Source organism: Momordica charantia, assembly GCF_013281855.1.
Source record: "Momordica charantia cultivar OHB3-1 chromosome 11 unlocalized genomic scaffold, Mcharantia_2.0 BLBB01000011.1, whole genome shotgun sequence".
Lineage (NCBI taxonomy): Eukaryota > Viridiplantae > Streptophyta > Magnoliopsida > Cucurbitales > Cucurbitaceae > Momordica > Momordica charantia.
In genome coordinates this window covers 21,720,004-21,734,022 of record NW_028275159.1, presented here as the reverse complement: position 1 = coordinate 21,734,022, position 14,019 = coordinate 21,720,004, and the positions used below count along the sequence as shown (strand labels likewise).

The following is a 14,019-nucleotide window of genomic DNA, read 5'->3' as shown; positions in this document are numbered from 1 at the left end:
TAATGTATCCCTTCTTGTGGTAGTAAAAACATTCTATATCCTTACTACTACTCTGATTCCTTTGGTTGCTATACTGCTGATTCCCTTGTAAATCATCTTCCCTTTGCCCCTACTTTGAACTATCAATGTTGATTCTAAACCGTTTCCCCTTCGGAAGTGGATGCAGAATTCTTCCCACTCTCCTTTCTACGAACCTTCTTAGCAATTGCAGCGTCACAGATATCTTAAAGTTTCAAACTCTTGTCTCCCAACGAATTCGACATAGTCGTCTTCATCGTCTTCCAACTGTTAAGCAATGAGGATAGAAGTTTTATAGCCTTCACCTCCTCTGAGAATGTGACTTCCATGGACTCCAACTTGTTCATCAGATCAATGACCTCATTTATGTGGGAGTTCACTAAGGTACCCTCCTCCATGTGGATGTTGAAGTATCTCGTAATGAGATACACCTTGCTGTTGGCAGAAGATTTTTCATACCTGTTAGTCAAAGCCTTCATCAGTCCCATTGTTGTTTTCTGGCTCGCCATGAGACTCGCCACATTCATCGTCAAACACAGCCTAGTGATTACTACCGCTTGTGCATCTATCTCTCCCACTCTTTATCTGACATCTTAGTGGCCCGTAGTTCTTTCAGGGTATTATGAATCTTCTTGTATGTAAGAAGTTCTGTAATCCGCATCTTCCAAAACCCAAAATTCTCCCCATCAAATCTCAACACCCTTCGAAGTAGTGATGTGACTTGTGACTGGATCCCATAGATACTACAACCTTACAGCTTTGATACCATTTGTTGAGAAATTAGCTTCTCCAAAACAATTTTCCCTTCTGCAATTATATCTAGTAAATCACAATCACACAACGAAAATAAGATATTAAATAGAAATATAGAAAACGACACAAGAATTTATACTAGTTCACCTCAACAGTTTATGGGCTACGTCTAGTCTTCCGCTTAGATGCGAGTTCCATTAATAAATCAAGATTTGATACAAAGCACTCAAATATCTCACCCTAGTATTCACCCTCTAGAAGTCCCAACAAAAGCCTCTAGCTTCTAAGTATTTAACGAAATATACTTAACAAATAAGGAATACAACAATTCCAAATTTGCCTCACTCTCGGACAATCAAGCAGCCTTTTGGAACACAAGGGACGTGAAGGTACCAAACCAATTCCTCTCTTTAACCAACAAGCTGCCACATAGTAGTTCCAAATACTAATGAAAAGAAGAACTGATGCGGGAAAAGAAAAAATAGAAGAGAATCAACACTCTTGTTTACAGTGGTTCAACATTTTGCCTACGTCCACTGTTGCAATTAGCAGCCTGTGATCTTATTCAAACTTCTTTTGTGGTACATCGTTAATCTCTCTATTTTCTAAGCTATTTGTATGGTACAAGAGTTAGATTTACAATAGATCTAACTTGTTAAATAATAAGTAAAATCAGTAAGTTATTACTTTTAACTAACTGCCTTCCTAAATTTGAAGTTTCCATTGTTTGTTCAACAATTTTATATCCCATGTGTCACCTCGTCTAGAGCAGAGTCCTGTGGAGAAAATGAACTCCTCGATATGTAACTTTGACTATCATTCATTACAGTTCACGTACTTTCAAAGCGTTCAATTTGATTTATGTACCACTAAAATCAGACAGTTTTGGACACTTTATTTTCAATTTTATCTCTCTTATTTTGATGCTAAATTTTTTAAAATGTAACTATAAATTTGTATTAAATGATTTTGAATGTAAATAAAAACTGCGTTAAATATTAGACGTATAAATCAAATTAATCACCTTTTAAAACTACAGGAACCAAACATAAAGTGATATATATATACACACAGCTCAGGTAAATTATTTACAATTTCTTCAATTTTATTTGAGAATGTCGATAACTTATTTATTTAATTTTAATTGAGAATGTTTATGATATATTTTTTTTCCTTCAGAAATAAGTATAATAATTTATTTTAATTGTCGAAGATGGAAGGGACTAAAAATAAGTAGAATTAGTTTTTTTGTTTCATACAAAACGTGGGTATAATTTCAAAATGTATTATTTACATGGCTGTGATTAGTTATAATCCCTATTAAAAAAAATGTGTACATAATATGTTTTTTTTTCCTTTTCTTTACATATAATAGCAGAAAAAAATGGAGGATTAGACGAAAATTTACTAGTTATGTCATATTGATTTTCTTAAAATTGTCATTTAATCTTTAAAATTATTTGTTAAGCCATATATTTCTTTCGTTTAGTTTTGTATTTATCTCAGGTTGTTATGAGCAATATTTGCGTCAATTTTCATCTTCTATTTTCAGAACTTCTAAATCATATTCTTCAAAGCATTGAAATGACACAAATAAAAATTATGGAAACAAAATATATATTTATATTTTTTTAATGAAAGACAACCCATTTATTGCCACATCCTCTTTATTACTTTTATTATGAAAATAACTAAAATTTATTTTTATTTCAACAATAAACAAAAATGCAAGTAAAAAGCACTCCCTTCGACAATAACCAAAGTTTCAAACCATGTTTAGACCCAGCTGATTTTATAGTTTCATTGGTTAAGCGATTTATCTCTGATCAAATAGCCGCGAGTTCAGAAAAATCTGATATCATATATTGGGTAGAGATTTCAGATATTTCCTTGGAGTACCCTTTCTCTTGCTTTTAATGCCTGCATGATCCATATAAATTACATAGGCATTAAAACAACAAAAACAAAAATTTTTGGGTACCAAACATTCCCGAAGAATATCAATTTGTATCCTAAACTTGGTAAATAATATCAATTTTTACCATAAATTTTCAATTATATCAAATTTGCATCAGTCTCGTTAACTCTGTGAATCAACTCTCTCTGCAGACATCAAAATTCCCCCATCTCTCTTTCACCCGTTCTCATGATTTCATTTTCACCAACTCTAACTCTGTATCCCACATTCAAATTCCTTACTCAAGCTATATATTGTTTATAACTAATCCACTCAAATAAACATTTCTCCACTAAATAAAAAAAAGAATTTAAAAATCCCCATACTATATCCTACATATGCACATTAGTAAGTGATATGGAAAAAAACTATCTAGATATTGACATTAAAAAAAGCTAAAAAATTAAAGGATATGCACCCATATAACACCAAGTAACATTCAATGAAAAAATTGTATAATTAAATATCTATCTGCCTATCTACGAGTAACTGCTAAAATCTTTTGAACTATATCAAAACGAGCATAGTTCAGCAGTAATTGACATATATGTCCAACCAAGAAGTTGTGAATTCGATCCCCACCTCATCCCACATGTTGTACTAAAAAAAACTGTTGAACTTTCTTTGCACTTTGGACCAATGGACCAACTCATGCATGATGGTTATTTTTAATAATTATATTGTTAAAATTAAATTTATATAATATGTTAAATTACTCGTTTAGTTCTAAACCTGTAAGTTATGTTTAACAGGTTTTTGAACTTTAAAAGTGTCTAAAAAGGTCGTGAGCTTTCACATGTTCAATTAAAAAAAAATTAACAAATCTATTACTCATAAAATTGAATTTTGTATCATTTAGGATCTAAACTTTCAATTTTGTATCTAATAGATAAGAGAATTTCAAAAAAATAGAAAATAGTTAAAATACTTATAAGACACAAAATTAGAAGTTGAGAGATCTATTAGGCACAGACGTGAAGCTATACAAAAACTGGTTATTTAACTCATATGATAATATCAATTATTATCCATACACAGTAAATAGTTAATGACGAGTATATACATGCATGTTTATTGAGTATAGTTACTCATTTTTTTAGTACAAACATGTGGGGTGAGGTTTCAAACTCACGATCACTTGATCGAAGATACAATTTAACTAGTTGAGCTATGTTTTTCCAAATCATTCATATTGTGACATATGAGTGAATGAATCATATGCAACTGGACAAATGTGTCTTGAAAGATCGTTAAAGAAAATGCAGACACACGACTAGGATAATCATATGCCTATTTGATCTTTGAGTAATGTTTGGGGAAGGGAATACCCTAGACACGTGGAGGACCCCTATTGGTGCTTCAAGATGGCTCATGAGTCATGCCCAACTCGGATAGCCGAGCTGGCCGCCACTAACGTCGACAAATGCTAAGTATGAGGGCCGAGGTGAACCTGGCCCAGGTCTGACCTACCAGGGAGCTCGATAGGGGCCGATGTGAGCAACTGTCTGCGGCGTGATTATCGGGCGTAACCGTCGGTCCCGAGATTATCGGGCGTAACCGTCGGTCCCGAGATTACCGAATGTAACCGTCGCGAGATTAGCGGGACTACCACCCATAAGTAGAGGACCTCACTCCCCGATCAGGTACGATGATTTCTGGCCTCGAACTAAACTGGGAATCCGACCTATACTGACTTGATCGTCGGAGTGCTCACCCTTTTGTGCAGGTCCGCCCAAGCATTCAGGTCGGCCCGGAGGCCGAGTTCGAACTGCAATCTGGAACACACTGTTGTGCATATCCTTGCATAAACAAGTGTGTTATGAAATCCTCTGCATCGGGTGTGTTATTTGGTTCACATTGTTAAGAATCTCACATTGAAAAGAAAATGGACCTTACAAGAGTTTATAATTGACATTGACTAGTCATCTCATTATCAAATGATTTTGAGATGGAACCCCATGAAATTGATACACATAAGTAAGGATGACCTGATACAGAGACAAATTGTCAACAAGATATAGAGACTCTCTCCCTTTCCTCCCTAGTAGCCATCAAAGGAAGAAGTTCTTCCTTTAGACTCCTAAAAGTGCCTACAAACGAGTTTGCTGAATATCGAGAATAGTTGGGTAGATCTATCGAGTCGAATCCAAAAAGCTAATTAAGATCTTCTAATGAAATAGTAACATGCATGACATGACATATAACTAAACTAACTAACTAATGAGAATTAAAGTTGATAAAATATTATAATTAGAAAAATAAAAATTATTAAACTAAAAAAACTATTTATATGAAGGAAAAAAAAAATCGCAAGAAGTAAGAGTGAGAGAAAAAGAACCTGTTTATTCCAATTGGTGAGAGTGGTGATGAGAGCAAAAAGAAAGCTTTGAAGAGTTGCTCCAAAAACCAAGCCAATCCATAGACCTTTGACTCTCCAATGCACTACGAAACCCAAAACAATTGCTATAGGAACCCCAACTATATAATAGGATCCTAAATTTACATATGCTCCCAATCGCTGCAATCCCGTGCCTCTTGCAATCCCTAAAATGAGCGAACATAAGCTTAGTTCAGGATAATTGGCATCTGTCTCTAGCCAAGAGATCATGAATTCAAATTTCTCACCCCATTTGTTGTACTGTAAAAAAAATCCTAAAATGCCCCCACACATGGATCTAAATTAAAATATTTGAATCTCGTATCTATTTAGCATCTCTAAACTTTATGCTCCCCTTTCATCCCTTGTATTAATATATTATTAAATGAAATGTTGATGTAGTATTGTCTACTAGAGATGTGTGTTACGTTTTAGGTGAAATTATCACACTACAACAAATCTTGCGACGATCAAAAAAATGTCACGGAAGAAATAATGACAGACAATAAAAAAAGCGCGCTTAAATTAAATAAAAGAAAAATAATGTCGGTCAGCTTTCAATTTGTTTCAAATAGTTTAAATTCTAGCTCCTGGGTGTGTTTAAAAGTCTAGGACCCTATAATTTTGTTAAGCTGCACAAATTGTCATAAATTGTTTTTTTTATCCACTAGACATTCAACCCTTTTGCCAAAACAAAGATAGCTCAGCGATAATTGACATATAACTCCAACCATGAAGTTGATATAACTCCAACCATGAAGTTGTGAGTTCGATCTCCTACTCCCACATGTAAACTCAACCATTTTTTCTTGTTTTTTACCCACCCTAAAACACTATAGAGTTAGCTAACATTATCATAGCCATGGAAATAGGAACACCACTTTATTACCAAGCATAAAATTGAAAATGTGTAATGCTATATCAAAAATTTGAGTATGACTTTTTTTTAGTACAACATGTGGTGTGGGGATCAAACTCACAACCTCTTAGTTAGAGATACATGTCAATTGCTGTTGAATTATGCTCGTTTTGACAAAACCGGAGTATGACATAAAAGATTAAGATATCATTGACTTAAGTCCCTATAGATATGAATAATTAAATCCCCACCCGCATACAACTCAAAATACTATATTATCAAGATAAAAAAAGGTCAGGTGAATATACAATAAGAACCAAATGGAATCGAAATCAAATTTTAGTTGAATTAAACCGGTGTGACAAACAAATACATCAATTCATTCTTAACATGTCATAATGTCAATGTTTTGTTCATGATACTAACAACAGAGCCAATTATATAAAAACAAGAATACCAAAAATTTATATGCCAAGACAAAAATTAAAATATAATATTGAATTTGAAGATATTGAGAGATGTACCTGAAAATATACCAAGGGAGGAATCGATGAGGATGGAAAGGCAAATCAAAGGCCACATCGAAGTAATGTGATTGGCAATTTGGGTGTCATTGGTGAAGGCATAGCCTAAGATATTGCGAAACCCAAAGAGAATCACACTCACAGTTATTGATTCTATGATGCCAAGAGCTCCCACTACCTTCACTGCCACTTTTGCTGCCTCTGGATTTCCAGCTCCTAGTTCATTTGACACCCTTGTGCTATATAACATCACAATTCAAATCATTGAATTGAATTTATATATATATATATATAGTTCTTTCATGTTAATTTATATTTTTCTCGAACTATTATGGAGAAACAAAATCAATTTTTATATCGTCTACTTGATTTACTGAGTAAATTGAACCTTAAGCTTTCAGTTTCATCAAATTCAATAATATTATTGGATAAATGGTGAAATTAATATCTTTAATTAGTCAAATCTTAATTGAAATAAATTATGGTCACTACGAACATTGTTGCAGGTGAACAAGATTATTTTGGTGTGTATTAGTTTTTCTAGTCATGTTTAATGTTTTATTAGCTAGGTTTGAATGTTTCCTTGTTTAGTTTAGACATTATTTGACTTGTTTGTATTTTGCCATCAAATTCAAATGTTTTGAGATGTAAGAGGTGTTATGGGTAAACCTACCAGTCATGCCTACGAGCCACACGAATCAACACTACAGATGCGGATTAACAGATCAAGTCTTGAGAAACTAAGCCCACCAAACAAGACCCCAAGGACAAAAGGTTATCGCCCACGGTGTGGTGCCACAGCCCAATCGACAAATCCATGGACTGGTGCAAGGCACAATATTAATTGTCCTAGGGTCGACCAGCACGTGGGAGCTGGTGTCGTGGCTTAGCGGGTCGGCCGAGCCCTTAAGTTGCTGGTGTTATGGTTTGGTTGGTTGGCCCAAGGTCGACTAGCCCATGAGTTGGCCCAAGCTGACCAACCCATAGACCAACCATGACCTAGTAAATTATCTCTAGGCCAAACACCACTTGTTTTCAAATGGGATCTAGTAAATTATCTCTAGGCCAAACACCATTTGGTTTCAACCATGACCTAGAGCATTCATCCCAATTCGATGATTCTCTTGTACATTTCCAAACCAATTCATCAGACTCAAGATCTTGGGATCTGAAGAATACGGAGCTGAGAAGATACCCAAATTACTTTAGGTTTTCCCTTTATAAATAGAGAGAGAAGACTCATAATCGAGGTACAGTACAAAATCATATCTCTTGCTCGCTTCATACAAACATAGTTCTAACCTAACCATCGAAGTATGTGTGACTAGCACCACACCGACATGTAATCTATCTCTTTTGTAGGTTTGGTTGAATCTCTTTAGTTTAGAAGAGTGGTGTGAATTTTGTAATTTCGCTAATCCAAATTTATGCATCAACATTTGGCGCCGTATATGGGAAACAATTGAAGTAATGCTCAAATCGAACCTACACATCAATCACAATTTGACATGAGTAAGAGCATTGGGTAGCCCTCAACAAATTTTGAAAGAAGGAAACGAGTTGGATCGTGATCAACATCCTAGGAGAGTAGCAACCTAAGGTCGGTCAGACAATTTAACACCCTTAAGTGCTTCTCCTAGTAGAATCAAGCCAAATGCAATGAAGAAAAGCGAAATTCACTGTCTTGGAAGAGAAGGTAGAAATGATGGATCATAACCTAGCTTTACTCCTGGACATTTTGATTCATCGGAATGATGGATTCCAAGCTAACCTTGAGTTGAGCGATACTATCAACCACTTGTTTGTGATCCTGCTAAAGGTAAAACCTCAAAAATTGAAGAAGTCGCCAAATGCCAAACCAAACTATCAACCCTAACAAGCTCAAGAGGCAGCAATAAAGCTTAGTTGTGTGAGGACATTTTCAAGAGACTAAGTCATAGAGATAGCAAGCAACACCCGTCTAAAATGAGCATGTATGGTAAGACTAGGACTTGCACTCGAAATAGGCGATATAGTTTCGCCCCCATTAACGATGTATATTGTAAGAAGGGTGGGCAAGACCATTTGAGACTTGAGAGACATACTAAGAACCAAGCATAGGGAACTTCATGCTGAAGACAAGAAGGAAAACATATAGAAAGTTATGGGCTCAAAAGCTATTGAGACTTCAACATGAGCTCAAAAATAAACTTTAGGTTGAGCTCGGGAACATCCAAAACACTCATAATGATGCAATACACTACCTGGAAGAGCAGGTTGATTCCCTATTCACCGACGAAGTCATGAGAGAAGAAATACCCTCAAAATTAAAGTTGCCTACAATGAAGCAATATGATGGTTGAAAAGGTCCAGTTGATCACTTAGACACATACCAGGAGTGGATGAATATATCTACGAGTACACGACGCAATTAGCTGTCGAGTATTCTCTTTCACTATAATAGATCCAGCTTGGTTATGATATCGACAACTGAAGAGGAAATCCATCTCCTCCTTAAAGGACCTCACCCGAGCCTTTTTAACTCAGTTCTTGGGAGGACAAAAGTGACTGAGGCCGGCCACACACCTTCTCACCATCAGGCAATGGTTCAGCAAAAGCCTCTATGACTAAGTAGTCCAGTTCAATAACGAGGAGTTGTAAGTATAAGGGTGCATTGCTAGAATATCTTTTACGACCTTCATAGCCGGTTTGAAGGATGAGAAGTTTTTAAGGTCATTTCGGAAAGAAAACCTCGACAACTTTCACTAAAGTTTCCTCCAAACGAGAAAGATGTCTAACTAAGGTACATACGAGTCAATATGAGGGATGAAAATCAATAGACCAAGCCCCCAAACTAGACCACAAGAACCAAAGTTTAAAGCCCACAAGATGGCGACATAGAGCCTTGGGGCCTTAGGTGGACCAACCCACGAGTTGGCGCAAGGCTCGACTGACCTGGGCTAGTTAGCTCTTGGGCTGCTAGCTAGTATCATGGCCTGACTGGTTAGCCTTTGGGGACATGGCCATGAGTTGGTAGCCCAGGCCAACCAACCTCTAAACCAACCAACCCAAGGGCTTGCACCGTGACCTGGTTGGTCAACCCAAGGCCAAGCCACCGTTTGGTCGAGATACACCTAGCTCAATGATTCTCTTATATATTGTCAAACCGATCCATCAAATTCAAGATCTTGAGATCTAAGGAATACGAAAAAAAAAAAAAAGATATCGTAATGACCTTAGATTCTTCCTCCATATAGCGAGAAAATACTCATAATCAAGGTATGCTAAAAAAGACTTAACACTCTAATTATGCTTCGAACAAACCTGATTCTTAGAAGAGTGGTGCAAATTTGATAATTGGGTAAGTCAAATTTATGCATCAATGTAAGGTATTAGTTTATGTTTATTGAGAGCTTAAAGTTTAAATTGACTAGTATTATTATTATTTTTTTTTAAGAATGTAACTAAAAACATGTTTACATAGGAAAGAAATTAGATGATACACCTGCATACCATTATATATATAATAATAATAATAATGTCCCATTATATATAAATAAATGATATAAACTTAAGAACTGACCTTGCTGTGGTCCCCAACCCATATGGTATGAAAAAGTGCAAATAAGTGATTGAGAAACTGTCAAGAAAAACCACCAAAATGAGTTTTTTTTTCATCTGATCAACCGCCAAAAAGAGTTAAAGACTTAGAATTCTCTCTTGAAAATTGAAGTTCCAACAGCTTCACACAGAATTAAAAAAGCACAAAAAAAATATACCATATCGAAAGCACAGAAGCCTCCACCTTAGGATTTGGAAGAAGCCCCGAAAGCAACGAAATGACCTCATAAGACCACCACTCAACGCTGCAAAAACCAAAAAAGGCTTAAAAAACTTCTCCAGAAAAAAAAAAAATACTATTTGTATTCTCTATACTATCAGTTTTTATTTGCATTTTCATCTTTATACTTTCAAGACGTCGATTAAAATATAGATATGTAAAAGTAAAATTAGTATAAGAACTAAAATGACAAAAACTTCAAACCCTAGGTCCAGTTCCAATCAACGAAATCAAATGGAACAAAGCCTTCTTACCAAAGCATCACCGCGGAGGGGACAGCGAGGCGAAAGAACTTGCGGATGCTCGAGATGGCCTCCCTCGAGAGCGGGGCCCGAGTCTTGGCACAAGATGGAGAGAAGAATACATAAGAGGCAAGCAAAATGACATTGAGCCAATAGGATATACCAAGAGCCAAAGCAGCTCCCGCAATTCCAAGCTTGAAATGGAACACAAGAAGCCAAGAAATGGGAATGTGCAAACAGAGAGTGGCAAAGGAGCTGAAGAGCAGAGGAAGAATGAGGCTCTGAGTGAGAAGATAGCGCATAAGAGACTGAAGAATTGCATACCCAAACAGATTTGGAATAAGAAAAACTGAGAATTTTTTGGCCACAGAAGAAATGGAAGGATCTTGGCCAATGGAAATTAGTAACTTGTCTGTGAAGAACCACAGCACAGAGATTGGGAAACAGACCAAAGTGAGAGAAATCATGCAACTGTGAGTATAAACTCCAAGCTTCTGATATTGCTGTGCTCCATATGCTTGCCCACAGAGAGTGTCCAAAGCTCCAGCCATTCCTAGCTGCAGCCGAGACAAAGAACGAACAAGATCAGATATCAAGCTCGTTTGGTGACATTATTGTTTATTATTTATTGTTTTTTCTTTTTTAAGAGAGTCAAAACTATACATGGGGTAATTATTTTTTCTACTCCTTTCATTCTTATTATTGAAAAACAATAGAATTATATTTAAGACTGGTTTGATAAAGTTCTCGTTTTCAGTTGTTGAGAAATGTATGTGCCTGGTTATTGTTCTTGTTTCTGGTTTTTCATTTTAAGAAACGTTTTCAAGATTGGTGCAGAAATTTTAAAAACAACATATTCTTGTTACGGTTTTCAATTTTTTTTAAACATTAATAAAAATATTATTTTATCATTCTTGACTTATAAAATGGATAATAAATATTAAAAATAAATAAATGGAAATTTGAAATTGGTAGCTAAATCTTTTCCCATATTTAAAAAACAAAAAAAAGACTTTAGGATTATGCAAATATGATGTTATATGTGGTAGAGTAAATGAAGGTTTCAGCTAAGAGAGAATTTAGGAGGAAAACGGAGAGATTGGAAGAAGGGGAAAGGATTACGAGGAAGCTAAAGCCGGTGACGCGGACGAAGGAAGTGGCGATGGAGACGCCGGAGAGCAAGAGCTCATCACCGAGATGGCCGACGACGACGACGGTGACGATCTGCAGAAGGTGGTAAAGAACTAACGCAGGGATGATGGGCGCTGCCATAAGGCTCACCTTCATCAGCTCTGTGTGGTAAACTCTCCATTTTTCTCTCATTCCTCTCTATCCACTCCTTTCTCAGTTCCAGAGAACTCAAAAAATTAAGTGCAAATAAATGCAAGATGGTGGCTGATTTTTTAAATTTTGGTTGGTCTCTGTTTTGGCCCCTCTTCTGGGATTGGCCACCATTTTCTTGTTAAAGAGTCTAGTTGTAAACGTAAGAGACTTAACAAATGTATATAATATATCTGGACTATTCTTTTCATTGTCAATTAGTTTTAAGATGGAACCTCGTCGATATTGATATGGTATTAGAACCCAAAATGCTCAAATGAGTATTTGGTCAAAAAATGGGATTCGACAAATATCGACGAGTCAAAAGAACCACGATCTTAAGAGGGTCCCTTAACAAAGGTTTATAATAAACATGAGCTACTCCTCTCGTTTTCAATTAGTTTTGAGAAAATAAAAAACTTAACAAAAATTTATGATAAACATGGACTAATCCTCGATTGGTTTTGAGATGGAACCGATCAGATATTTCTCAAATTTTTTTTGGTGGGGTTTTGTAAGGTTTGTTAATGGGATGTTGTGGGGTGTAATTGTGTTTCGCACAATTGTATTTAGATTATGAAAAAAAAAATTGAAATAACTAGTCTTGCAAACACGAGTAGAGCTTAGTCGTAATTCTCTCGAAGTCGGAGGTTTGATTCTCCATATCCCTACGTTGTTGTATTAAAAAAATTTTTAGTACAACATATAGGGATGGTGAGGTTGTGAGTCTTGTGTCAATTACCATTGAGCTATGTCCATTTTGACGATTTGCACACATTATTGAGAGTGAATTACGAAAAAAGTATATATATATCTAACCTGATTTTGTTGTTCACTTCATTATTTTATTTTGTAAGTACTTACGTACATTCATCAACTAAAGGAATTTATCTTATCATTAAAGAAAGTTTTAGATAAAAACTGTAACCATTTCCTTCAAAAAAACAGAAAAAAAAAAAAGATTAATGAAGAGCATATGGCACTTTTTGATGGTGTCATGTTTCCCCTTTTACGAGGTAGAAGGAAAATAGTAGTTATGATATATTTTTTACTGCATCAAAAACTTGGAACTGGGTTCATGTAACTCAGTTTTTAACTCGAAATTTATAGTGGGTATTATCCGGTAAAACTAAGAACCCGGTAAAACTAAGAACCCTCACCCACAATGCGGAGGGTTGAAGGTATTATTTTGGCTACTCAAGATCGTGACTCTTTTGTGGATCCTATTTTTTGATCGGGTACTCGTTTGAGTTTTTGAGTTCTGATATCATATTAATATTTATGAGGTTCCATCTCTAAACCAATTGACAATAATAGAGATAGTCCATATAAACCATTGTTAGGTCTCTTATCTTATCAATGTGAGATCCTTGACCATAAACACTAAATTTCTATGGGCAAGTAACTTGAATTCAGGTGCCATTTATGTGGAGCCAGCCAATTATTCTCACAGAGTCTAAGTCCCCCACAAAGGGCATAACAACAATTTTTTAATTATAAGATATATTTATTAACTAATTCTATAATATTATTGTATATTTAAAAGATTCATAATATAACAATTTCCATACAAATCAGGAACAAAGATTAAAATTCCCACCAAGCCATGGGTGGAGAGTGGACCCCTACCTCCATACAGCTCCCTTCTCATATTTATCCAAATATAAATAAATTCAAATTACAAATTTATGAACCAAATACCTCTTTAAATTACTTGATAATCCACACGTGTTTCTAAATAAGTCTCATAATTATAGTATTAAACTTTCATCAATTCATATGTTTGTAAGTTTGGTGTCGCTATAAAGAATGAACCGACGAAATATAATCAACAAAATATTATTAATATAATATAATAATAATAATAAAATTTATGTTATTTAAAAATATTGGAATACTTATTTATTAATTTAAATATATTTTTTAATATATGAAGTTTATGATTCTTTCAGAAAAATTAACTTACATTAAAATTGAGGTCTCTCGACACTTTCACGAAATATTTAAAATTTCAGCGGTAATTTCTTAATAAAAAAAAAAGTATTTAAAGCAAATTATGTACCTTAGTTTTCAAAATAGTTTCTAGTACACCACTTTATTCTCTCTAAAAGTTGACATAGCCAATAAAAATGTATCCCATATATTCCAA

General features: G+C 35.0%; 1 protein-coding gene across 1 annotated transcript; it reads right to left on the bottom strand.

Moving 5' to 3' along the window:
* Positions 1 to 2,425: 2,425 nt before the first annotated feature.
* On the bottom strand, positions 2,426 to 11,952 carry LOC111012126 (protein DETOXIFICATION 8-like). The gene is made up of 7 exons (XM_022286173.2): positions 11,673 to 11,952; positions 10,563 to 11,107; positions 10,247 to 10,333; positions 10,051 to 10,107; positions 6,489 to 6,727; positions 5,067 to 5,272; positions 2,426 to 2,691 (listed from the first exon to the last, which is right to left on the bottom strand). Exons 1-7 carry the CDS (start codon positions 11,871 to 11,873, stop codon positions 2,650 to 2,652), a joined length of 1,377 nt encoding a protein of 458 aa, XP_022141865.1. The 5' UTR covers positions 11,874 to 11,952; the 3' UTR covers positions 2,426 to 2,649.
* Between the last annotated feature and the right edge of the window lie 2,067 nt (positions 11,953 to 14,019).

Excerpts from the sequence above, each read along its gene's own strand:
- LOC111012126 (XM_022286173.2), bottom strand. The coding sequence starts at position 11,873 with ATGAGAGAAAAATGGAGAGTTTACCACACAGAGCTGATGAAGGTGAGC. Across the intron at positions 11,108-11,672 it reads TCACCGGCTTTAGCTTCCTC|CTAGGAATGGCTGGAGCTTT; the intron begins GTAATCCTTTCC and ends TCTCGGCTGCAG. Across the intron at positions 5,273-6,488 it reads CTCCCTTGGTATATTTTCAG|GGATTGCAAGAGGCACGGGA; the intron begins GTACATCTCTCA and ends CGCTCATTTTAG.